The sequence below is a fragment of the Narcine bancroftii genome, chromosome 1, assembly GCF_036971445.1.
Source record: "Narcine bancroftii isolate sNarBan1 chromosome 1, sNarBan1.hap1, whole genome shotgun sequence".
NCBI classification, from domain to species: Eukaryota; Metazoa; Chordata; class Chondrichthyes; order Torpediniformes; family Narcinidae; genus Narcine; species Narcine bancroftii.
This window is the reverse complement of record NC_091469.1, coordinates 277,004,078-277,031,788: the sequence shown is the minus strand read 5'-3', so window position 1 is coordinate 277,031,788 and position 27,711 is coordinate 277,004,078. Positions and strand designations below refer to the sequence as shown.

The following is a 27,711-nucleotide window of genomic DNA, read 5'->3' as shown; positions in this document are numbered from 1 at the left end:
TATCCATATCATTCAGCCAAATCAGCAGACACACTTACACACAGTATAGAAAGTTATTTATTTTTCTCTCCCATCAAATCCTGCTCTCTGGTTTAGAAATTCCAATTCCAGTTTTGGACTACAGAAAATTCCCTTAGGTAGATTCTGAAAAGACAGTTGGAAGGAGAGTTGATGAGGAAAAATAAGGGAGGGGAGGAGGTGGTGGGAGAACACTTGCAGAACAAGGTTCTTCAATAATGGAGTCAGAAAAAGAACACCTGTGTTTTATTTTTAAAATGCCAAGTTCAGGAGCTGGCCATTGATTCCTCTTCACTGCCCGAAACAATGTGCTGCACTGCATTATCAGTGTACTCAGTTTACCATGCAGTTGGATGCTAGCGTGCATTTTCTCAGCCTCTAATTCCTTTGTTCTTTCCAAACTCAATTCAGTTGTGTTCTTCCCATAATTCCATGGCCTTTAATACTTTCCAAATGTTTCCTTTCCTATCTTGCAAACCTAAACACAGAAAATTAAATGTTCCCTTCACCATTTTTCTAATTTCTCAAAGAAATCTTTAAATCTACCATCCCTCCCTCCATTTTAATGCTTTTAATTTATTTCCTTAAGCAGATATTTTATAATTCTATCATTAATATTTACAGTTTGTTAACTTAATTTCAGTCATCAACTGCAACATTCCTCATTTAACTGTTATTTGGCAGTCCTTTTCATTATCAATGTCAGATTTTATTTTGTGCGGTTAAGCCGTGCAAGCCATAGTCAAAGGATAAGTATGCAGTCTGAATTCAAATTTTAATCCACAATGACATTAGCAAAATTTGCAGTGTTAGCAATATATTTGTGGCAAGATTCTTCTTTTTCCTGTAACCTCATTTTCATCAACCTCCACGTTATGCACTATGCAGATGTAAAATAGCATTGTTAAAATTTACCCCTTGCTTTTATCCTGATGTAAGTACTGAACTTGTTGTGATAGGTGTAAAAGAAGAGAAACTTCATTAATTCATATGTTTTGGATGTCCTAGTCTGGAAAAGTACTGGAGAGAAACTTTCTACCCCCTATCTTTAATTCTGAATATAAAATAAGTGCCAAATCCTTTGGTTGCTCTCTTTGGTACAACAGGAAAGGATGGAGTTTCTTTATCTTCAGTTAAGAGTTGGACTCTTTCCTTTGCTACTCTTTTAGCAAGACATGTGATTTTGCTTAAATGAAAGATGCGGTCCTGCCCATTCACGATTAATGGTTGGGGAGTATCATGTCCTGTCTGAATGTGGAAAAGATTCAGTATTCAGTTAATAATTCAGGTATAAAATTTCAGATGTTGTGGGGGTAATTCATGACTCACTTCCCTACTTTATAATTTTTAAAACATAATTTTTCATTCCTTTTTCTTCCTTTGCTTTTATTTCGATGTTAAATATATATATATATATATATATATATATCATACAATGGTGGTAAGGGAAAGGGCTGTGATTTTTTTTCTTTTCTCTCTCTTTTTATTTCTTTTTTTTAATCTGTTTGAATAAATATACAACCCAGAAATAAGATTTATGGATGTGGTTTTCAATTTATATACTTGTCTTGATGCATTGATTGTTTAATAGCCATGTATAAACTTCATAATGGATTTTCATTGTATTTTTAAATTTGTATTGTTTAAAATGAATAAAAATAATTTATTTTTTTTACCCAAGCTGCTTCAAGAATGGAGGGAATTTTAAATACAAGCTATAAATTAGATGATTTATTATCAGTAATGTTCTGAACATAAATGCATTCAATTAATGGGTAAATTTAAAGGGATTATTAACTATTAGTAATAGAATGTCTGTTTGCCATTGACTCGTGCAGAATATGAACTTCTGCTGATTCAACTGTCAATTTGCACAACCACAATGGTGAATATTCAGTAGTGAGTATAATGGGCTAAAACAAATTTAAATTTTAAATTGTAAATTTAGGCATACCACGGTAACAGGCCATTTCGGTCCACAAATTGGTGCCAGTATGTTTTTGAAAGGTGAGAGGAAACAGGAGCCTTACACCTTACAGACAGCATGGGATTTAATCTCCAGTTCCAATCACCAGCGCTGTGAAGGCATTGCATTAACTGCTATACCTCCAAAATGTGTAAATACAGATTTAAGATGGCATAAAACAGCTTAAAAAAATCTTTTAGAGCTGACAATCCCTTTGTTTGTGGCCAACCTTACCAAATTGCCAAACCTGAAAAAAACATTACAAGTCTCTAATTTTCCAAATAAAATTGTTAAAAATTAAACAAATTTTAAAAACAAAACTACTTCAAAACACAAAGTTTTAATTCATTATTGTTAAAATATACTCAATTTCTTCAAGGAAAGAATCTTATCAAAAAAATATCTTGCCAACTTTCAAAACATCTTTCTTTTGAATAGATAGGAAAGATGGGCAATAGTCGTGTTTGCCATTCAACATGATCATGGCTGACTGCTGCTCTTAACTTCCACATCTCTCCATCAACCACATGTATAAATCTACATTCATCTCTTAAATATATTCAATGAATGATTCCTCAAAAGGAATTTCTTTCTGACTTAGTCCTGAATGGCTGGCATTTTATTTCAAGACTGAAATTTCTGGTTCTAGATTCCTTGCCCAAGGAAATAATTCCACATCTCCTCAGTCAAACTTCATTGAATGTTTGAATGAAATCATCTTTCATTCTTCTAAACTCTCAGTGCAGGTACAGTCTACTTGTACCCTCCTTATATGATAAACGAACCATCCCAGGAATCAACCTCGTGAACTTTTGTAACAGTTCAAATGCAAGTTCATGTATATTCTTCCTTAGGTAGGAAAAAGTACACCTGTACTCAATAGTTTAATCACAGCTCTTAGTATTTGGAGTAAAACATGTCTACTCTCTACTCTCCTACTCAAATTCATGCACCAAAGGTCTAATATTGTTTGCCTTCCTAGTTGCTTGCTGAACCTGCATATTAACTTCTAATTATTTAAGTAAAAAACACTTATGTTATCCCTTTTAATTTTCCAGTATATATATATATATATATATATATATAGCTGCGCTGGATGGGTCACGTCTCCAGAATGGAGGACCATCGCCTTCCCAAGATCGTGTTATATGGCGAGCTCTCCACTGGCCACCGTGACGGAGGTGCACCAAAGAAAAGGTACAAGGACTGCCTAAAGAAATCTCTTGGTGCCTGCCACATTGACCACCGCCAGTGGGCTGATAACGCCTCAAACCGTGCATCTTGGCGCCTCACAGTTTGGCGGGCAGCAACCTCCTTTGAAGAAGACCGCAGAGCCCACCTCACTGACAAAAGGCAAAGGAGGAAAAACCCAACACCCAACCCCAACCAACCAATTTTCCCCTGCAACCGCTGCAACCGTGTCTGCCTGTCCCGCATCGGACTTGTCAGCCACAAACGAGCCTGCAGCTGACGTGGACTTTTTACCCCCTCCATAAATCTTCGTCCGCGAAGCCAAGCCAAAGAAAGAGAAGATATAAAGTACACCACCTTTCTACAAAGGTTGAACCCGACTTACAATGGGGTTTGGTTCTGGTACTCGCATCATCAATCGAATTATTCTAAGTCTAAACAATTCTGCACCTTTTTTATTTATTTTTGACATTGGAGCTTGGATGTGAGGGCGGTCAGGACATCAGGAGCTCGGATGCATGGGCGGGCACGTCATCAGGAGTTAGTATGCGCAGACAACCATGTCATTGAGAGTTCGCATGGCGGGCAGCTTGGGCGATGGGAGTTAGTGTGAGCAGGTGGCTGGGACATAACAAGTGTGGATAAACATCAGAACTCAAAATCGAAAGTACAGATTCTGACCATTGCAACTTTGAAATATTCTAAGTCAGAACATCATAAGTTGGGATCTATTTGTATTTTCCTCAGTGAATATTTTCACATTTCTCCACTTTAGGTAAAATTACATTGGGATTCAACTTTAGGATGTTACAATAAAAATCCTAAAATCTGGTCCACTCGGGGATTGGATTGGTCCAGATTTTCAGATTTTCGAGCAGTACTTTTAAAGTTCGAATTTAAGGAGAATAAACAGGTACATTTTGATAGTCTATTATCAAAACATTTTTTCAAATAAAACAAAGTTTAAAAAAATAAATTATCATATTTCTGGAACTTCTGTGTGGTCTCTTGTTGCCACTGTGTATCTGTGACGTTTAAGCATGCACACACACAAAAGCCGAGAGTTTTCGAGAAGTCTGGATTTCAGCCGAGAGGATTCGAGGAGTCACAATTCTGGAGTGGTCCTGATTTCTGGCATCTAGATTTTTGGACTTTTACTGTACATGCCCATGTACAAAATCCACTCCATTCCCTCCTCCAAATCATTGACATGGATTATAGGTAATCGGCATCAGCCCTGCACGATCCTCAAGCTGAAAATGACTTCCTGATTCCGATGCTGCTGCTTCCTGGCCATCGATGAATCATCAGTATATTACCTCTAACTATAGTGCTCAAATTGTTTGTATTTAATAATCATTTCTCACCAACTTATCAAAGGCTTTGTAAACATCCAAATGCAATATATCAGCTGGTTCATGTGTAGTGGTCCAGTCCAGCCCCATACACAAGGGGCTGAATCACCACAGCATACAGCCGACACACAACGGCGCAGAGACCGCCTCCTCACTGAGGAGAAGCGCCAGGATTAAAGAGCGGTCTGCGGGAGCAAGCACCACTCCTGAGGCTGTGTGCTGACATCACTCCCGTTAGCCAGTGTGGCAGGTGGGAGGGGGGGTTTTGCAGTATTGCTTTTGTAGCGCGGTCTGTTTGAATAAACAGTCAGTTACTGGTTCACTCAGCTCAGTGCAGACGTGTTCCTTTCTTTGTGCAGCACCACTGTATCGTACGCGCTACAGTAGTGACCCTGCATTGGTTTCAACGGTTTGAGACCTACTGATTACGCAGCAGCTTGGACCCTACCAGCTTTTTAGTGGCTCCTGAAGCTGCCAGCAACGAACCTGTCATAGACTTCCCGCAGGCCTACAAACTGCTGGTGGATTTGACCAGGTGCCACCTCGTGAACGCAGCAACCTTCCAGATTTTTCCCCTTGCCTTACGCCAATAAAATTTCCAGCCAATGGTAGTCCCTACTGGCCAATTTCCCATCGCTGCGAGCCCCAAATTTCCACGATGTGGAACCTGGACATGGTGTGCAGCACTTCATTGAGACCACCTGACCACTAGTTTCCTCGAGGACAAGACAACTTCCGCAGGACAAATTATGGCTAAAACCAAGATTGCAACCATGGAGGAGTTGGGTATCATCCGCCACTCGAACAGCCCTTGGGTCTCCCCCTACATATGGTCCTCAAGAACTCTGGAGGGTGGCGCCTGTGTGGAGACTACCAGAGGTTAAATGATGCAACAGTGACAGACTGGATTCCAATACCACATGTGCAAGATTTCGCTGCTCGACTCTGGAGAACTCGGATCTTCTCTAAAGTCTATTTGGTTAAAGGATATCATCAGATCGCAGTGCACCCTGATGACATCCCAAAGACTGCCATCATCATCCTGTTTGGACTTCTCGAATTCAAGCACATGCCTTTTGGCCTAAAAAATACAGGCCAGACGTTCCAGAGCCTTGTTGCCGTGGTGACTCAGGACCTGGAGAGAATATTTGTCTATCTGGATGACATTCTCATCGCCAGCCCCAACGCAGGAACACACACGGAACACCTTCAGCATCTCTTTGCCAAGCTTCAGGCTTACGGGTTAACGATCAACCCAGTTAAATGCCAGTTTGGCTTGGACACCTTAGATTTCCTGGAACATCATATCACCAGCATGGGAGCCATGCCACTGCCTGACAAGGTGGAGGTCATCCAGTTTTCACAAACCAATCTCTCTTAAGGGGCTGCAGGAATTCGTAGGGATGGTGAACTTTTACCATAATTTCCTCCCAGGAGCAGCAGCCATCATGCAACCACTATTCGACATCATCAAAAGAGGTGAGAAGACTCTCACTTGGTCCAGTGAAGCACTTCAAGCCTTCGACGCATCCAAAACAGCACTATCTGAAGCCACCTTCTTGGCCCACCAAGTCCCAGACTCCCCTTTGTCACTGTCGACAGATGCCTCCGAGAGAGCAGTTGGCGCAGTACTGCAGCAGTGGTTCGATCAACAATGGAAGTCACTTGCTTTTTTCAGCAAGCACCTGAGGCTACCTGTACTTAAGTACAGCACTTTTGATCGGGAGCTGCTATCTCTATACCTGGCCATACACCATTTTAGGCTACATCCTAGAAGCATTCGGGTATTCACAGCATACACAAACCACAGGGGAAGATCTCTGACCCGTGGTCAACCAGACAGCAACACCACCTTTCCTATATCTCGGAATTTACTACAGACATCCGCATGCTTCAGGGACATCCAATGTAGTAGCAGACGCACTCTCACGCTCAATAATCTCCAAGGTTATGGGTGGTATCGACATGGCCCAACTAGCCAAGGACCAGGCCGCACGACCGTCACAGGACTGCAGGTACAGGAGTTCGCCCAGAACCAGGAGGACCACTACTCCATTGCAATATATCCATTGGCCGCCTGAGGCTCATCCTTCTCGCTGTTTGGAGATGCCAGGTGTTCAACCAAATGAATGGACTTCCGCACCCTTCTATCAGATCAATGGTCCACCTTGTCTCAGATTGCTTTGTATGGCACAGACTATGTCATGAAGTCTCTCTCTGGGCGAAGACCTCCGTACAATGTCAACGTGCTAAAATCCAGCGACACATCAAGGGACCGTTACAACCCTTCCCACCTACTGAAAACAGATTCCACCATATACACATAAACATTGTGGGACCACTGCCAATCCGCCAAGGGATGAGGTACCTGTTCACTGTGGTCAACAATTTCACACGCTGGCCATCCTGCGACACAAAGACTTGGGTGCGAGCATTGTTTTGGAGTCCCCTCATATATTACCTCCGACCGAGGAGTCCAGTTCACCTCCTCCCTGTGGTCAACACTATCAAAATTCTGTGGTAGCCAGTTACACCACATGACTACCTACACGACTACCTACCACCCCCAAGTGAACGGAATGGTGGAGCGTTTTCACCGCCATTTGAAAGCGTCTCTGAAAGCTCGACTCCAGGGACCGAACTGGATGAACGAACTCCCATGGGTCCTGCTCAGCATCCACATGGCACCCAAAGAAGGCCTCCCCACCTCATCGGCTGAGACAGTCTACAGGACGTTGCTCACCATTCCAGATGACTTCCATTTCAGCTCCAATAAACCTCAACCCAATGCCATGGACGTCCTGCAGCATTTAAAGGACAGCACAGTCAACCCATGCCTACTCCCTACTACCACACATGGCACACCACCCTGCCATGCACCAGAAGATTTGAAAACTGCAGATTTTGCTTTTGTCAGGAATGGGCCAGCCAGGAACCCCTTTATAATGCCCTTATGATGAACCTTTTAAAGTGCTTAAGAGGGATGGGGTGGTTTTTACTCTGGATGTTGGGGGTAGACAGGTCACGTTCACTATGGACCGTTTGAAATGGGCCCAATTAGATGGCACAGAACCTTTCCCTGTCCCTCGCTTGTGGCAATGTAGCTGCCCTCATAAGGACTCTAAATCAAAGACTGTGAGGACTGTTTGCAATTCTGGGGGGGGTGGGGGGTGGGGGGGGGTTAGTGTAGCGGTCTGGCCTGGCCCCACACTCAAGGGGTCAAATCGCAACAGCACACAGCCTGCACACAATGGCGCAGAGACAACCTCCTCTTGGAGAAGCGCCAGGGTTAACGAGTGGACTGCGGGACTGAGTGCTGCTCCTAAGACTGTGTGATGATGTCACTCCCGTGTGCCAGTGTAGCGGGCAGTATTACTTTTGTAGTGTGGTCTGTTTGAATAAACAGTCAGTTACTGGTTCACTCAGCTCGATGCAGACGTGTTCCTTTCTTTTCACGGTGCTACAGTATCGTGCGCATTACACATGCGTACTTTTTTGAGGTTAGAACTAATAGATAAGTAACTGACTTGTCAAACACGAGTTGTCTTTCATATAGCCATACCTCTCTGCTCATTCCAATAATCTTCCAAGTGTCTTATTAACACTTCCTTAATAATAGACTGCAACATTTTCTTTTTGTTGTAAGCAGACTAGATTCTTTGCTTTCTCTCCATATTCTGTATTTTTGTTAATGATGGTGTTACATTTGCTCTCTTCCAGATTGTGGCAACTATTCTCAAATTAATAGAAATTTTAATTAATTGAAATTGTAAAATTACAACCAATGAAACCATACCCATCTCTTTCAAAATCTTAGCATGCAGGTCATCAGGTTGTGGGAATTTATCACTTTGCAGTCCCATTACTACCTCAAATAGCAATTATTTACAAATGCCAATTTCTCTCATTTACTATCGACATATATTTGGTTAGTTTTCTATATCTTCTATGAAAATAATTTTTAATGGCTCTGCTAATTCCTTATTCTTCAGACTGCGATAGACCCAAACTCTATTACACTAATGTTTAGAATGTATCTATAGAACTGAGAAATATTTTATATTTCTCACTAACCCATTACTGTGCTCTTTTCTTTATCAATGTCATTATTCTACATTGCTGATCTTCTAACTTGCTGAATTTTTGGACTTGTTATGTGTTTTTCTTTGAACTAACACTATTGTTAACTTCTTTTGATTGTCATATTTGGACTATTAAAAAAAAAATCAGAAATAAACTGTGCATTTATTCTAAAAACGTTTGCCTTTGCTAATTTAATAGCTTACCTTTTAACATGATTTCCCCATTTATAACAGCCAAATGACATCTTATGCCTTTGCAATGCAGGGAAAGGTTGATTCAGCATCAGATCTAACCTACTACAAGTTTTGTGGTGGATTGAACAATGCAAATAAACTGAAACAACTTTACACCAAAACATTCCGGGGGAGTAGTTAATTGGGTGTAGTTTGAGCGCCATGTTGTAGGTCTAAAAAAGGATTACTGTATATAAAAAAACTTATTAAGGACTCTGAGAAATCTAGTGTCAGAGCACAGTTTGAAAAATATTGCTGATTATTGACCAATTGGGGAAACGTTCAGAATTCTCAGTGTCCCTGTATGTGAGGAAATCCTGTCAATCAAGCAGGAAATGCTTGATTGGAAAAGTAAGCACTTGACTTCAATATTCTTCTTTTCAGTTTTGTCTTTCAGATCATTCAAAGAAGACACTAGCTTTGGAATACAAGTTAGGATTAAACATGGTCAAACTTTTCTTACTCCTTTATTAACGTCGATGATTTTATTGTATATAGTATTGATCTGTGAAACACTCAAATGCCAAAAATGAAGACATAACCAAAAACTAAAGATAATATGATCCACCTAAAATTTGAAATACAAGTGTACATTTACAAATGACCAATTAATAAATTATACGTCAGCTTGGCAAAATCCTGCTTTTATTATCTGCAAAATATTCTTATAAAACTTTGCATATGGAAGCATTTTATTATCCATCTTGTTCAGTTCACAGAAAATAGACTTAGTTTGCAATAAAAATTCCTCATCCTTTTTCCTTGCTTGTATTTCTCTCACTTAGGATTATTGCATAATACATCAACTACCCTTCAGGTAAATTGACAAACTGTATAATCACAAGTTATTTTGTGATTTCATCTCTCAGCAGTCTTAGATATACATCTTACTTAATTAGTTGTTAGCTTCATAAAAATACTTGATCCATGATAGCTACACTTTGTGCAGCAGATAATGGTGCTGTATCAGAGCTCCAGATCTAATCCTGAGCTCCAGTATTCTATGTGTGGAACATGTATGTCTATGACCATATACTGCAATGTGCTGGTTGGTTCATTCACTGATAAATTACTTTTCATGTAGGAGAGTGATAGGAAAACCAGAAGGGAATAAATGGGCACATTGAGAAATCAGTGGGTGAGCGAGATTGATGAGATTGCTCTGGGATCTGACGTAGACTCAATAGGTATCTTCCATGTCATTCGGAAACATGAAAACAATTGTGTACATTATAACACTTGAGTAATATAGCAAAATATTAGAAGGGCAACATACTCTAGGTTTTGCTGATCAGGTAATTAAAGGGGAAAACCCAAATACTAATGGCTTCAGAACTGAATGTTATAGTATAGTTCCTATTAATGCGTTGCTACCAAACAACAGGAAGGCAATTTGACGTATACTCAATGATTAATTACATGGACATGTAATTACCCAAAAGAATGCTACCACAATTTGCTTAGACAAAACAAAACATAAAACTACAAAATGAGAAAAATTGTGCAAGGATGAAGCAACACTTGGAGCATAATGAACTGAAGACTCAAAATGTTACAAATTGTCATGTGCTTGGAATTTTATCAAAGTTACATGCATAGAACTAAAGTTCTTGGGCACACTATACATCTGGTATATCACATACTTTTAAGAAAGTATAGCTAGAAACGTAGATTCAAGCAGAGCTAAAGTTCAGATCCGTGATCTGTTTTCCCATTGGTTGAAACAAGAGATTTGAGAGAATGAGAGATGACTGTCTTTGCTAAAAACTGGCTCATAACTCATGGGAAATGGTCCATATTTTTATGGACCCTTTTGTCAGAGGGCACTGAAATGCAGCAGGGGAAAATTAGTACACGACTCTGTCATGTGAATGTTGAGAGCAAGGCTCCTTCTCTCACATGCTTTAATAAAAGCCTTGACAATAAAAATTTCAGTCTTTCCAATATTTTGCTCAGCTAAATTTTTGCTCATTCAGACCTGATGTCAGGACAATTTGGAGACAATGAAGGAATCAAGGAGGATGAAGAGCAGAAATGCTGGAAGAACTCAGCCAGTCAAGCTGAATTTGTTGAATGTGAAATCAGTCAACTTTTAGGGTCAGGAACACCTTATCACAACAAGGATTGAGAGAATCAGTGGAACATTAGAACCTGCAGTCACTGAAACTGATGTCACCAAGAGGAATTGCGTAGAATTAAAAAGGGACTGAGAAATAAGACTGCAACACACAAATGTGCTAAAGAAATTCAGTAAGCTGCATAACATCTATAGGAAGTATAGGAAGGGTAACCAGTGTTTTGGGCCTGAGCCCTTTGCCATGGTATGAACAAAAAAACAGACAGACACCTTAATGTAAAGGTGGGGAGAGGAAGGGGCAGGGGTAGGAGCACAGGCTAAAAGGTAAAAGATGAAAAGTGAATATAGGTGAGAGGGTAGAAGAGAGCAAAACTGAGAAGTAAAGGGGGAAGACAGCTCTCTCATGGAAGCCTGTTTTTTTTTTTTGCTCATACCTTGATGAAGGGTTCAAGCCTGAAATGTTAGTTATCCTTTACTTCCTACTGATGATGCATGACTTGCTGAGTTTTTCTGGCACATTTGTGTGTTCCATTTGACCCCAGTGTCTGTCGACTTTCTTGTTTAACTGAGAAATAAGGTTGCAAGTTCAAGGAGAGATCCTCGGGAGCCACCAGCAATAATCAATCAGATCTTTTATTTTCATGAGGGAACTTACCTGCAGAAGCCTTGGTCTCCAAAGATGGCATGGGCTTAAGGTGCAGCAATATCTTCTGTTCTGCGAAACCAGTGGCCAAGCCACATCAGTGAACTCCTCATGTCATCCAATGGGCCGCAGACACTTCTCCGGGCTTCTTGATTCTCAGGTTTAAATTTAGTACAGGCACAGCAGTCCCAAATGAAATAAATGGGAGGCATAGGCATGCATGAAAATTATTACAAAGCAAGATTTTAATTTTAATAGGTCCAAAGTGCAACTGAATGCTTGCGAGTATTAAAACCTGTCCTTAAGACATGCTGAAATGAACAGCAAACTCCAGAGATGGGAAGCCAATAACTTCAAGGCATTGGAAATTCTGCCCTGATTTTATGGGAGAACAGAGAGAAGCTACTGGAAAATTGTTCCCATACACAGCAACAAAGTATATTTTTGTTCAGTTCATTCACTATAGTATTATTATCATCGCAATTGCATTTTTCAGTATCAGCAAAAATTTGTACTTTGTCAAAAATGTGGTATACAACTAAGTTTTCTATTTCATCTGATAATCCATAACCACATCACCTTTTGATTTCAGTGATATGATAGTAACTTTCCACAATCCATATTACCCATTTGCTACACTACCTGAAATTTTTGGTGGGTGTTGCCAAGGACATAATGACTCTTCCTGTTCCTAATTAAAGCAACATGGCCATTTTTTCCCCTTCTCTGTATTGCACAGTTTGTTTACATTGTTTTGTTTAAATGTGTACATTGTGTACAGTTTTTTTTGCACTACTTCTAAGTGGTCATTCTGACTTGCCTGGAGAAAAAAAAATCTCAGGGTAATATCAGTTCATATTTTGAATGTTATATTTTATAAACTCATTAATCAATATCATGTGCAAATTTTGAATTTCATGTGTCCTCTCTTGATAATTCCCAAATTCCCACATAACTTCCGCAATATTTAAACTTCCATCAGCACAGATTCGTTTCCTTCTGTTTTCTGAATTGTTCTCTGAGGAATTTCTGTTGGAAATGCTGAAGGAAAAAAATTACATGGGAAACTGTCATCTGAAGTGCTTTTTTTTAAGTATGTTGTTTTGCTCTGAACCATACATTGTAGATAAAGCAATGAGTTGAATATGAAAATTTGGTTCATACATAATACTAATATCCAGTACCAAAATCTGGTGCGTCGATTTGTTAATCTGAGTATCCAACTCAAGACCCAACCAATTTCTCCACCAACAGATGTTTAGATTGTCATTGGAAAATATATTTATTTCATTAAAAAATTCCAAATTAATCAATATCCTCATAACACTGGTAGACAAATATGCTGATATCAATATTGATTATTCCAGGTTTCAAGATGATTTTATTCGGTCTCTCTGGATGAGACAGGATTTAATGATTTGTTCTACACACATGTCACATTCAAGTTAGATGCTAGCATGTTTCCCGAGATTTTCTGCTACATATATTAAAGCCATAGAATCTATCTAGAATCACTAAGGGTAGTCATGCATTATGCTACACTAGACTATTTTGTAAGAAAGGGTATGACTATTAGTAATTCATATCTCCATGACATTTCCCACCATTGCTACTGCACCCATGTTGAGACTGTCGTATATTACAAAGAACTGTATTAAATAAACCCTAATTCTTATAATTGACCGAACAATCGATAAAACAAAATGGTGCTTGATAAACTACAATAAAAGCTGAAAAGCCTTGAAACCCAGCAGGTCAACATGATCTGTGGAAAAAGAAACAATTAATGGTTCAGATCAAAGTTGTGATGAAGGGTATTTAACCCAAGGTGTTTGGTTTATTTTTCCATACCAGTATTTACAGCAATATGGGTTTATTTCAGATTTCCAGCAAACACAGCTTTTTGAATTTGAGTTACATTTAAACTACTTCTACAACTAAAAAGTCCAATTGTACACATCCAATTGTCCAAAATTACTGAAGTTGAATGACATTTGACACTGTAAGCCAAACATGCAAAAGGTAATTTGCAACAGAAGAAATTAATGGGTTTTGTATATTATGAAAGTGAATTCATATGGAAACTGAACATTGGAATTTGCACAATGGGATTAAGGCATTTACACACACTAAATTTCTGGCATTATAACCACAGAACATTGCCGCACAAGACCAGGCCCCTTCGGCCCTTCTAGTCTGTGCTGAACCATTTTTTTGCCTAGTCCCACAGACCTGCACCCTCCATACACTTGTCCAAATTCTTCTTAAATGTTAAAACTGAGCCCACATTCACCACTTCAGCTGGCAGCTCATTCCACCCGCCCACCACTTTCTGTGTGAAGAAGTTCCCCCTCATGTTCCTCCTAAATGTTTCCCCTTTCACCCTTAACCCATACCTTGTGGTTTGTATCTCACCTACTCTCAGTGGAAAAAAGCCTGCCTACATTTAATCTTTCTCACCCCCTCATTTTTAAATGCCTCTATCAAATCTCCCCTCATTATTCTATGCTCCAGGGAATAAAGTCCTAACCTGTTTAACCATTCCCTGTAACTCAGTTCCTGAAGACCAGGCAACAAAATAGTAAATCTTCTCTGCTCTCTTTCTATCTTATTGATAACTTTCCTGTAGTGAGGTGACCAAAACTGCACACAATACATTTATCTCACGAATCTCATGCAAGCATGATCATTGAAAGGAAACAACAGATGAACAGCAAATATGAAAACAACAATGAGGCTCATGCTCCACATGCTAATATCAGGAAAGTACAACTTTTAGCTACATGAAACTGATTTCAGACATAATTCCAATATAACCCCAAAAATATATAAACAAATCTGACTGAATTAAAATTTGCAACTCGAAAGTTATGTCTACATGAAATGATCAGATTTTGTTAGTATTTTACCCAGCAAATTAAAAATAAGTTATTGCTGTGATTACTCACCCAAACAAAATGATTAATATTGTTACTGACCAATAGTATAAATCCCATTATTCACATGGTTAATGTTATATAAAGGAGCAATTTCTAAAAAATAATTTAATTAAATCCATTTAAATGAATGGATTTATTTGATTGCTGACTTGCACAGCAAGGTATAAACTGAAAACTCCATACTTATTGAGGTCAGCTTCAATGTAAATCTAATGCTGAAAGTTTTTAAAAAATGATTGGAGCTGACTTGTATATGATCTGAATAATGATAGATTACAAAGTTTCGACACTGTTTTCTTAGTCTAAGTTCATTCAGGAAATAATACTGTGCCCACAATATTTCCAAAAACCAATTCAAAATGAGTCATATATTCCAGTATATAACAGATAAATAAAAAAAGTGGGTAAAATGTCTCAAGGAGTAATCATAAGAATAAATGCGTAACAGTGAATGCATTTACCACATTTTCAACTCAATACGAGTGTAACTAAAAGCTGACCACTGAAGATTCATAATGATAAAGCAAATACACTTCATCATGGAAGGTCTGCTCTTTTCCTTTCATTTCATAAATTTATTCTAGTTTCTTTAATACCCTTTAGAGGCAAGAATAAAAAATAGATCATTGGAATGTGGGCACATAGCAAAATTGTGATAATCCAACAGCTCAGTATAATAAAAAGTGTGAAATATACAGTAGATAAAAGGGAACTAGTGGATAGACGCCATAGATTTCCTGAAGGCGTTGCATAAGGAGACATTTCACAAAGTTTTTTGGGGAAAGTAAAAGCTTGATAATATATTAGAATGGATAAAAGATTGGCTGGATAATTGAAAATGGGCCATACATATTTTTTTTGGAGTGGTCTGCTACAGGATTGGTTCTGTGGTCTATATTTTCTTCTTCTTTCTTCTTTGGCTTGGCTTCGCAGACAAAGATTTATGGAGGGGTAATGTCCACGTCAGCTGCAGGCTCGTTTGTGGCTGACAAGTCCGATGCAGGACAGGCAGACACGGTTGCAGCGGTTGCAAGGGAAAATTGGTTGGTTAAGGTTGGGTGTTGGGTTTTTCCTCCTTTGTCTTTTGTCAGTGAGGAGGGCTCTGCGGTCTTCTTCAAAGGAGGTTGCTGCCCCCCAAACTGCGCTGGGTAGGTCACATCTCCAGAATGGAGGACCATCGCCTTCCCAAGATCATGTTATATGGTGAGCTCTCCACTGGCCACCGTGACAGAGGTGCACCAAAGAAGAGGTAAAAGGACTGCTTAAAGAAATCTCTTGGTGCCTGCCACATTGACCACCGCCTCAAACCGTGCATCTTGGCGCCTTACAGTTCGGCGGGCAGCAACCTCCTTTGAAGAAGACCGCAGACTTGGTCAATGCAATGAAGGTGTGGTGGCTAATTTTGATGCTGTCACAACGATAGGTGGTAATAGATAACTGAAATGCAAAATGATGGATTAAATGGAAAAAAATGGCCAATGTAATGTGGTAAAATGTGAAATTGGCAGTTGTATATGATCTGAATAATGAAAAATTGTAAAGTTTCAATGCACAGAGAGATGTGAGTGTCCAGTTTCAGACCAAATTTGGAGAATTGTATACAGTTTTGATTTACATGAGAAATAGTTCAGAGGTTTACTCAACAGTCACGTGGAACACAGGTTGATTTATGAGGAAAGATTGAATAAACTGGATTGCATGCAAGACTTTCATGGTGTGAAAGGGAACACGATTGAAACAAAGAATTTGACTTATTTTGACAGGGTATATCTGGAAAGAAGGTTTCCATTTATGGGAGGATCTGAACTAAAAGTCACTGTTTAAAAGATAAAGAAAAATATTTTCCCCCCCACAGAGCCAGGAATCTTTGGTGGAAGCAGAATCTTTGAATATTATTGAGACAAAGGTCGACAGGTTGTTGATAAGCAAAGAGATGAAAGGTTAACTATGGGTGGACAGGAATGCAAAAATGAGCTTGGACGTTATTTAAGGCTGAAGGTGGCTTGCTCCCGATCACAGTACAAAAGAGGGCACAGTAACAGTCCTCAATAACTACTGTCCAGTGGCACTGAGTTCCACCTCTATGAAATGCTTCAAGTGTCTGGTTATGGAATGTATCAAAACGTACCTCCCATAGCCACTGGACCCATTTCAATTTGCTTAAGGATGGAACCGTTCCACTATGATACTACAACCTTGTCCCTCCATCTTGATCAACCTGGAGAATGAAACCTCCTAGAGTGAAACATGATAGGCTGCAGATGCTGTGATTGTAGTAAAAACACCGAAATGCTGGAGGAACTCAGCAGGTCTTTTCAGTGTCCATTGGAGTCAAAGATATATTGTTGACGTTTCGGGCCTGAGCCCTTCTTCAAGGAAAAATAAGAAGACAGAAGCAGAATATATCAGAAAGTTTCAGAATTCAATCAATGGTGAGGAATCCAGACCAACAAAAGATGTTAATTGGATGTGATAAGGGACCAGATAGAATTTATCATGTCTGTGTGAAAGAAGACAGGGAATGGAGAGATGAAGGGGTAAGCAGGGGGTAGGGGTGGGGTTAAACGAAAGCCAGAGGTCAATATTAATGCCATCTGGTTGGAGGGTGCCCAGTAGTTAGATGTTTCTCCAATTTATGGTGGTCTCAGTCTGGCAGTACATGTGACCATGGAGAGACATGTCGGCAAGGGAATACTCTTCCTTTCCTTGATCTCTGTCTCTATCTCAGGAGACACACTCTCGACAGACATCTTCTTTAAACCCATAGCCTCCTTTGAAAGGATTCCATTCTATTCTCTCAATTCCTCTGCCTATGTCACATCTGCACCTAGGATGAGGACTTCCATGCCAGATCATCAGAGATGACCTCCTTCTTCAAACAATGTGGCTTCCCTCTACCACCATCAACTCAGCACTCACCTGAAGGACAGGATTCCTCTAGGCCTCACCTACAACCCCACCAGCCTCCACATCCAACAACCTCATCCGCTATTTCCGCCACCTACTACGTGATCCCACCACCAGACACATATTCCCATCTCCGCCTTCCGCGACTCCCTTGTCTACTCCTCCCTCCCCACCAATCATCCCCTTGGGACCTACTTCTGTGACCGCAGGAGCTGCTCCACTTGGACCTACACCTCCTCCCTCAGCACCATTTGGGGCCAAAAACAGTCCTTCCAAGTGAAGCAAATCTGCAGGGGTCATCTACTGCATCCAGTGCTCCCATGTGGTCTCCTCTACATGAAGAGACTGGATGCAGACTAGGAGATCACTTTGTTGAGCACCTCAGCTCTGTCCGCCGCAATAGTGTGGATCTCCCAGTGGCCACCCATTTCAATTCTCCATCCCATTCCTTTGCCAACATGACTGTCCATGGTCTCATGTACTGCTAGACTGAGACCACCCGTAGATTGGAGCATCAGATCAGAAATCAATTCACAGGGCCATAAAAGCGGCAAAGAGGATCACTGGGGTCACACTTTCCCCCCCCGCCCCCCCAACCTCCCTTCCATAGATGGGATTTATGGGATTATTTAGAGGGCTCGCAAAATCAGGAAATACACCTACCACCACACAGGAAGAATCTTCCGGTTAATCTGGTCAGGAAAAAGATACAGAAGTATCAGAGCCAGAATCACCAGGCTGAGAAACACCTTCTTCCCAAGGGTAATGGTCTGCTGAATGTGCTAAAACAACTCTCTGTTACTCTACTATTTATTAATAATATTTATTTTTAATACATGTGTACTGTTTGTTTAGCTTCCGAATGCAGGAACATGATCAGCTATACATGAACATTTATAATGCATATTTCCCATCTTCGAGATCACACATGTCAAACTCAGGCCCGCGGGCCAAATTTGGTCCGTGATATAATTATATTTGGCCCGCAAGATCATATCAAATATGTATTAGAGCTGGCCCGCTGGCTGCCGCGCCAGTATAGCGCATGCACAGCTCATACTACAAATCCCAGAATGCTTTGCAAATGCATCGGCGCCGGCCCGTCAGCCCGCTAATCGCCCCCACCGCCTCTCTTTACTTTCATTAGCATCTGCGACCTGTCGCCCAACTCACATGGAATAAACCCCTTACGAAAAATGGCCAAACGAAAGACAGAAAACAGGACCTTTCAAGATAGGTGGGAGGCAGACTATATGTTCATCATTTTAAAAGACAAACCTGTTTGTCATTGAAGCAAGTTGTTATTTTTTGACTTGTTGGCTTGTGAAAAAAAAACATTTAAAAGGAGCTTAAAGGCTATAGAGAAATATTATTTATTGAATATTTTATTTCTCATTTGTTAATGCTTCTTCTGGAAAGAGTTTAACCAAAACTATTATTAAACATTTATTTTAATAAGAAAAAGTTTAACATTACATATGTTGAAAGAAGAGAAAACATGCAGATGTTGTTCAAAGTTTTCAATAAATATTTAGTTTGGCCCACGACTTAGTCCAAGTTTTTAATTTTGGCCTCTGTGAATTTGAGTTTGACACCCTTGCTCTAGATCATAAGTCTAAGCTTATGAATGTTAATTTACATATATAGATTGAAGAACAAAGTGGAACCACTGATAGGACAGCATATGGAAATCAGATCTTGTTGCTGAGGTGACAACTGAGTTGGGATGATGTTATAAAGCTATTGAATGGTGAGAGGATGAGATAGATGAATAGCATGTGAGAATGTACAGTAATTTATAGAGTATGGAGTTTTTAAAAGCATTTAGTGTATGTTTTTTTTTCTTCTTAACTGCCATTGAATTTGCAGAATCCCATTTATGAACATCAATCCGAGGTTACCATCATTACCAAAACATAATAAAATCTTAAAATGTTAAAATATATTTTATGTTTGACAATGACTGCAGTAGATTTGATTTGATATATTTATTTCCAAGACTTGTTTTATTCAAGATTAAAATGCTTGGATGCCTCTATTATTTGAAAAATGTCATTGAAAAGTATCCCAACCTCTGTATATTGCTTATCAGGATATGGCATAGCTTTTAATTGTAACCTTGTTTTGATGTTACATTAATACTAATTGGTTCAAAAGCTGCAATTAAATTATAGCACAAAAAGGAACTGTTAAAATGTACTATAATGGCAAATAAAATGAGGTAGGTAAGGGGTAATGCAAATAAAATGGAGAGATAAGTAACATATAACATTAAAGTTGATTCTCACAGCAAATCTGTTTCACCCCCTCCAAGACAATTTGCAAAAATAAACTGTCCTTTAAGACATAAAAATCCAATTGTAGAAGTGATTCATCCATGACTGACAAGACAAATTAACGATCATTAAATACAATGAAAAGTCTTTTGAAGTAGTCAGAAATAGCAAAAGGTTTAATTGATAAGGGGTAATGGTATAGCTTTGCTAGATGTTAGGGATGGAACGTTGTGCATCATGTGCTGGTAAATAGTACTAGTATAGAACAGTACAGTATAAATAGATATTTTGCACAGGAGCACAGTAGAGAGACACCTATCTTGCTGTATTCTTGTGGTATGGTAGCTGCAAAGCAATGGACTGGAAGTCAAAACAGAGGACTATAAAAAAAGCTGAGAAAATCACTCATATCTCCCTTTTCTCTATTGACAACATTTACTGTGAGCATTGCTTAAATTAGGTTAAAAGAATTGTAAAAGACTTTTTCCATCCAGCACACAGTATCTTTGACCCACTACCATCCAGACTAGGAAAAAGCTTCTTCCCTCAGGCTGTGAGATTAATGAGTAGATTATCCTAAAATATTTATTTTAAGTTATATGTGGGTGTGTGTGTGTGTGTGTGTGTGTGTGCGTGCGCGTGTATATATATATATATATATAATATATACACATATATATATAATATATACATATATATACATACATACATACATATATATATATATATAAATAAATACATGTATGTATATATGATTAAGTATTAGTGACATGGACATCACCCCTCCATAAATCTTCGTCCGCAAAGCCAAGCCAAAAAGACAGTATGGCGTGTGTGTGTTTGTATCTGAGAGATGCACACGCACATGAGGATGTGGACACCGTGACCTGGAGATTTGCTGCCTCATCTGGTTTATCAGACCACTTTATCAGTTACATGATAATAAACTTGAACTTGTCCGTGATGAGCAGCATGGACATGATGGGCCAAAGGACCTTTATACCTTTATCTACACTGCACGTCTATGATATCGGGAGCATTTTAGAGCTCAACAGTGCACAATTACAAATAGATGAAGACAAGATAAAACATTAGAGTAAACAGGTGAGAATCAAAGACAGACTTCAAGCTTTCCTCATTACATAAAAATTAAAAGACATGAGGATAAGTGCAGATCCATTGCAGGAACAGAGATTTTTTATTAAATTGGGAATGACAGAGTAGTAGAATAATTGCTTATGTCTGTCTTCATAAAAGATATAAAACCTGCTGGGGAATCAAGACTTTGGCAAGAATGAGGAACTGAAAAAAACAAAGTATTAGTCAAAAGTATAAAACAAGTTGATGAGACTGAAAGCTGACAAATCCCAAGGAGCCAATGATGTACATCCAAATGTTTTATTAAGAGGTGGCTTGAGAGATATTGAATGTTCTGAATATTATCTATCAAAACTCTCTGAATTCTGGAATCGTTCCAGTGGATTAGAGATAAATGAGATCCCATATTTTAAAGGGGGAAGAGAAGGGAAGAGGAATCTGCCAACCTGTTAGCCTAATATCAGTAGCAGGGAAATTGCTGGAATTTATATTAAAGAATATAATAACAGCATCATGAAAAGAATTAAGCAAAACCAACAAATTTACAAAAGAAAAATCACATTTGATTAATCTGGAGTACATCAAGTCAAACAGATAAAGAGGACATCAGTAAATAGGATGTGTTTGGTTTCTCAGAAACTACTCAAAAAGTTTGATTTTCAAGGTTAAAGTTTCGGCTGGATGTGTTACTACTTATGCTTTAATTTGTTTTTACATTTACTTTTCAAAATGAACACTTTCGAAAACATTGTATTCAATGCGCACAAAATCAGTGCACCGGTGCGGACTCGAAAGGCCAACATGGCCTGTTTCCGCTCCGTAAGTGGTTATATGCTTAATGTGACATGTTCATGTCCATTCCTTCAACATCATCTACATCTCTTTATAGCATTGTCTTCCACTCTGTTGAAATTGTCAATGTGGAAACATTATATTTAGACCTAATTTAAGTCACAGATGCAGACAGCAAATAGATAATCCTTATAATACCTCATTTGTTAAAGGCTTTCAATCTGAAAATGACTTTTTTTTCCAACGTTTTATTTCTGATCAGAGGCTGGATATTTTGTGGTGAACATTCAACTCTTGCTCCTCAAAAGATGAAATACAGTATATGGCAGGAAACTGTATGAATGTAGCAGCAACAAAACATAAGCAATTTGATATGATTCAATTCAGATCAGCCCTCTTGATGTGCACTGTATGCATTATCTTATATATTTACCAGCTCAAACATCAAATCTCACAACAATCAGATTTTGTGTGATTCCTTCATCGTCTCTGGGCCAGGATCCCGTAACATGCTTCCTTACAGCATTATTTCAGTTAATTCAGAAGGTGTTACCAGAGTATGAAGGCAGAAAATCATGGAGATTTACTGCATAGAAAGACCCCTGTCCATGCTAGAAAACAATGGGCTTGGTTAATCATACTTTTTAGTTCTTGGTCCATAGCAATGCTATCATGTCTCCATGTTTTTTAAATGTTGTGTTCATTTCTACTTCCTCCCACCTTACAGAACTTCAAGACTGATTGAGAAATATAGTATTTTCTTAATTCCCCATTAATTCTTCTCCAAATTAACCTATGAGTCTCCAGTGCTAATGGGAAACTGGTCCTTTTATTTGAACTGTCTAGCCTCTCAATTTTATGTGCCTCCAATACATCTTCCCTCTGTTGACCTTGCACTGAAGAAAACTACCACTGAATACACAATCACATCTTTTAACTATAAATCTCTAGCCCTGTAACAGACTTTGTAAATCTCCTGAGCCATCTCTATATCTTTTAAAGGGGTGCACAGAATTGTACACAGTATTCAAACTGTGAACTAATTGGTATTTTAAAATGTGCCAGTATGACATCTCTGATTTTGACTGGAATCCTTAATGCCTTCTCAGCCACCTTTGTTACGTGTCTTACTACATTGTGGAGAAGCACTTGGTAGAAGTAAACATTTCTGATTGTTCAACCATTCATTGCATATTTCATTGTTTTATTTGCCCTTTCCAGGTACATATCACAGTTCAACACATTAAATTTCATGCGATCAGTCCATAGATATCTTCCTGTAGCCCAGAACCTTCTTTATCATCAACCACCACACTACCAATTTTGATATTTTTCAAACCCCATAATTGTGTGCCACACAATCAAGTTTAAATTATTCATAAAAACCACAAATGCAAGGGCCTGGTACATAGACCTTCTGAACCCTGCAGCATATAGTCTTCCAGTTACTAAAATTTCTGTTAATGTCCTTCTACAACTCGGTGTAGAATATACAATTCTGCATGGCATTTATATGCAGAATTGAGGGCTGATTCAGAGCAGCTTCGTCTTGCCACTGAGGAATAAATGACCCTTGTTCAGTAATGATCTTACTCAAAATCTCAACATACCTGGTTACCACACTATAAGAAGGATGAGATTAAGCCAGCAAGGGTGCAAATTAAGAAGGATGTTGCCTGGAAGGAGGGCTTAAGTAAAAAGGAGAGATTTGATAGGCTGACAATGTTTTCTTTAAATTTTAAATTTGGGATACAGCACAGTAACAGTCCATGCCGCCATATCAACCTATAACTCGGAATGATTTTGAACGGTGGGAGGAAACCAGACCCCTGGGAAAACCCACGCTGACACGGAGAGCATGTACAAACTCCTTATAGACAGCGCGGGATTCGAACATCTGTCCCAATCACTAGCTCTGTAAAGGTGTTGTGCTAACCTCTCTGCCAACTGTGCCAACTTACGGTTTCTCTGGAGCAAAGAGGCTGAGAGGCGACCTGACAAACTTTGTATAATTATAAGGGACATAGGAGGGAAAGATAGTCACAGTCTTCTTCCCAGCATAGGAGACTAACACTAGAGAGAACAGATTAAGATGGGCGAAGGTTTAAAGCAGTTCCGTGGGCAAGTGATGATATATGGAATGAGCTAAAAGGAGATGGAAGAGGCAGGTACAATTATAGTGTTTTTTAAAAAAACCATCGGGACAGGTACATGAATGGTCGAGAGGGATAGGGGCCAAATACTTGTAAATGGGGTTGGCTGAGACATTTGACCAAAGATCAAAGTTTGGCTTGTTTCAATATTATATAATCTAATGAATCTATGAATCAGGTCTACTCCTGTTCCACTGTTCTTACAGATTTCCATCCATAGCCACATTTCCTGTCTGCACTCTCTCAATTCTACTTTTCCACCCAGATCCTCATAGCTATGTTTAATCCCCATTGAGCTCCATGAAATGTCATTTGCATCTTAAGTAACTTTTAGTACAAAATTCTAACTTTGAGATTAAACTTTCTATAATTCAACTTCATTATAAGGTTAAACAAAAATTGAATAATTTGTCCTTATAATATATTAGAGATTCAACGAGTCTTTTTCATCCATCTCTGCTGGAGAATAGTTACTACTGATGTAGCAGAAAGATTTACCTGCAATGCACAATTCATCATTCTGACAATGTAGTCAAACTGTTGGTGATCCAGAATTGCCCGATTTTGTTGAACATGCAGACTTAATTCTTCAAGGAGGCACTGCCGAGCCACCCGACCCTTCAGAGCACGCATTGCGGCTGGAAGAGTCTAACAAAGCAAACAAAATTGGAAATGTAAACTTTATTTCAAATCTTTGAAATGTTCTAATACAGTTAATAATGGATAGGCTATCATTACATTGCCACACAATAATAATTAAAAAATTCAAATGGCAACAGATTATTTATATGAACCTGCACACTATCCTTATAAAATTTAATATCTTCCCAAACTAAACTTTGTAACCACTTCACTTTTTCTAATATGTGATGCATTCAAAGTATTATTCAATATATTCTCCAACATCAAGTCATTGTTTTGTGAATCTCAAAAACTGCTCGCCATTGTAAAATTCCATCCCAAAGGCACCTGTTTAAAAGAAAAACCTGTGTAATGTAAATTGAATTATGATTTACAACTTCTTATGTGAAGAACCTCAGCTGTGGCTGGAGCTTGGGGATCACCACAATTTAAATAGAAAGATTGCAAAACATTGGTCATGAGAAAAATTCTGACTTTGGTTTTAAGTATGTCATATCCAGGAGGTTTACCTTATATCTTCTACACAAATACATCAGCTTCATAACATTTGATGCTTATCAACTGTGAAGCAAAACAGCACTCTCAAGAACCTAAGGAGTTGGTCTGTTTTCCCTCACTGCTTTACTATTTTTGGGTATTGGGCTAGATTAGTCTGATAGCTGCCTGGCTGTTCTATTGTAAACCATCAATTAGCTGCAATGGATGTGCTGCCTTCTTCTTAACTTCTGAGCTGCATCCTGCAGTACACAAGTTCAGAATCCTGGGCAGTCAGATGCAGTTTTTACTGACCTTGTGCTCCATCCCAGAGTCAACAATGAGTTTAGGGATGTTCTTTTTCTATTGAGCTGAGATGTCAGAAACACCATGTATCTGGACCCTCATGCCATAGTTGGCGCATTAGGCATGTCAATCTTTTATCAAGAGTGTCCTGGCTTGTTGCATTACAGTGTATTATGGTTGCTGCAGAGTAATGGATTGGAGGTCAATCCACAAGACCACGGGCGGCAGAAAGGATCACTGGAGTCTCTCCTCCTCCACCCCCCCCCCCCCCATCAACGTCATCTACCATGATCGTTGTCTTTGTCTGAAGAGGGCATGCAAAATCATTGAGTGTCTCTCCCCCCCCCCCCCCCCCCCCCCCCACACACCCTGCACACAGCATCTTTCAGCTGCTCCCATCAAGGAAGAGATACAGGAAGATCAAAACCAGCATCACCAGGCTGAGGAACAGCTTCTTCCCATGGGCGGTGAGAACGCCAAACAACCAAAGGAACTGCGCACACTAACCATCCGAGACTCTCATATTCATGAAACAATATTTATTTATTTTTATAGCTATAATACATGTGCTGCATATGTTTTATGTCTAGTTGTGTGTCTGCATGTTTTGCACCGAGGACTGGAGAATGTTGTTTCATCGGGTTATACTTGTACAATCAGATGACAATAAATTTGACTTGAAAAAGTTGCACTGATTGTGAACTTTGACTAACAACTTAATTGATGGCAATACATTACATGGACTTTAAATGACTGAAGGAAGGAAAATGGATTCAACTCAAAAATATTGAGATTGTTTAATCAACAATGAATTAATACTTTTTTAAAATTTGGTTTTTAAAAACGATGATCATTGCCTTAGGGGACAATAAATTATAAATCAGCTTTCAAACCCATTTCCAAGTAAAGTTTAAAATCCTCATGTTCATTTAATCCTAGATTATTGACTCAAAGCAGTAACTCAAAGTTAGATTGATTTTTGTTTCCATTGTGGCTTTCTCTCTCATGCTGGTTGGGATTATATTTCATGAACAACTTTCATACACATTTGTATATAAACTAAAGGGACATGGTTTCGAAAGGTAATCCTATAGCAGAACATTGAAAGAGCTAACAACATAGATACCACTAAATAAAACTTAAAGTTGAAAACATACTTGAAATTATAGGAGAAAGGTGGTATGGGGAGATACTCCTCAGCCACACCCCAATAAAAACATACTACCTGCACCATGCATCAATATATTATATACTTTAAACATAAAAATTGTCTCGTATCAGACCATAAAGCACTTCAGTGGGTGGTGTGAACTGCCCAGTGGATTATTGACATCCAATTGCCCACCATTGAGAACATTTATCAGAAATGTTGTCTGGGCAGGGCAAAAACCATCATCAAGGATGCATCTCACCCCAACTGTGGAGTTTTTACTCTCCTTCCATCTGCTCTTGAACCTGCACAGGCTCAAGAAGAGCTTTTATCCTGAGGCTGTAATTGTTTGCTTACTGTTATGAGCCCAAAGGACCCCAAAACTCATCAGCAATAGACATTCACCAAGACAAGTAGTTTTTAAAACAAAAGTTATTTTTAATCAATTTTAAACATGAAAACAGAATCAAACTTTAACTTATCTCTATACTTAACTAACCCAAATTAACCCCCTTCTAATTCTAATTGCACATGTATGTAATGTGTATGTAAAGTTAAGAAAAGTTCTTGGGTTTACAGTTCAATCTCACTTCTCCTTCCAAGTTCTCTGGATGCAAGCAATTCTTATACTGTGCACAGAATTTAACATATATAAAGTTCACCAGACTTTGGTGCTCGAAAGGTAAATGTTTACCGCTCAGGAAGGTTCTTATAGGGTTTGCAGAGAGATATTAGTTGTTCCAGGATTTCGACAACCGAGGTACCATTAGTCACCTCAAGGACTCGCTGATGAAACTTGCCCCATCAGGGTTCTCCAGATGATAACCTCTTTCTTTCAGGCTACTACAGAGTTCCTTTCTGTTCCTCTTCTTATTCCAAGAGAAACATCAGACTGATCTTCTGAACAAATGGGAACTTACTCAATTTACAGCACTTTACATTCAAAACCAAGGTGATACCAAATTCAGTAATAAAGCTATAAGGTGTAATGGCACTTGCGGAATCTCATAGCTGGAGGTCAAGATCCAAGTTATCACTGACTCACTGAACCATACAAGAGGATCAGCCCAACTTTTAACAGCTGCATGACAACCGTCTTCTAACAACCTGCCCCCACTGCAAAATATTGCCCTTTGCTAATTAAAAAAAATCATGACCAGGCTCTACAAAATATGGACCACTTCTCAGATCTTGGGACTCACTTGTCAGCAAAGGTTGCTTTTAATACACAAATTCAAGAACCTGCTTGGGATAATTCAGATGAAGTCCAAAGAATCAACTCATTCACTAAAATGTACGTGAGGGTTTACACTTAATATGCCTCTAACAATGTTTTCATGTAACTGTAAAATATACACCATCTCCCAATTCTCTAAGAGACATCAATAACAATATTCATTACTTGCTT

The 27,711-nt window shown here is 38.9% G+C and overlaps 1 protein-coding gene across 9 annotated transcripts in view; it reads right to left on the bottom strand.

Annotated features, from left to right (window-relative positions):
* sbf2 (SET binding factor 2) overlaps window positions 1–27,711 on the bottom strand; it is a 446,331-nt gene that overhangs the window by 152,575 nt on the left and 266,045 nt on the right. For all 9 annotated transcript variants that reach the window (XR_011345382.1, XR_011345383.1, XR_011345385.1 and 6 more), the window contains one exon: window positions 24,230–24,379. Coding sequence is in view for 5 of the 9 variants with exons in the window: in XM_069900054.1 (XP_069756155.1) it covers window positions 24,230–24,379 (150 nt within the window). In the remaining 4 variants the exon portion in view is untranslated. The remainder of the gene's footprint in view (window positions 1–24,229; window positions 24,380–27,711) is intronic.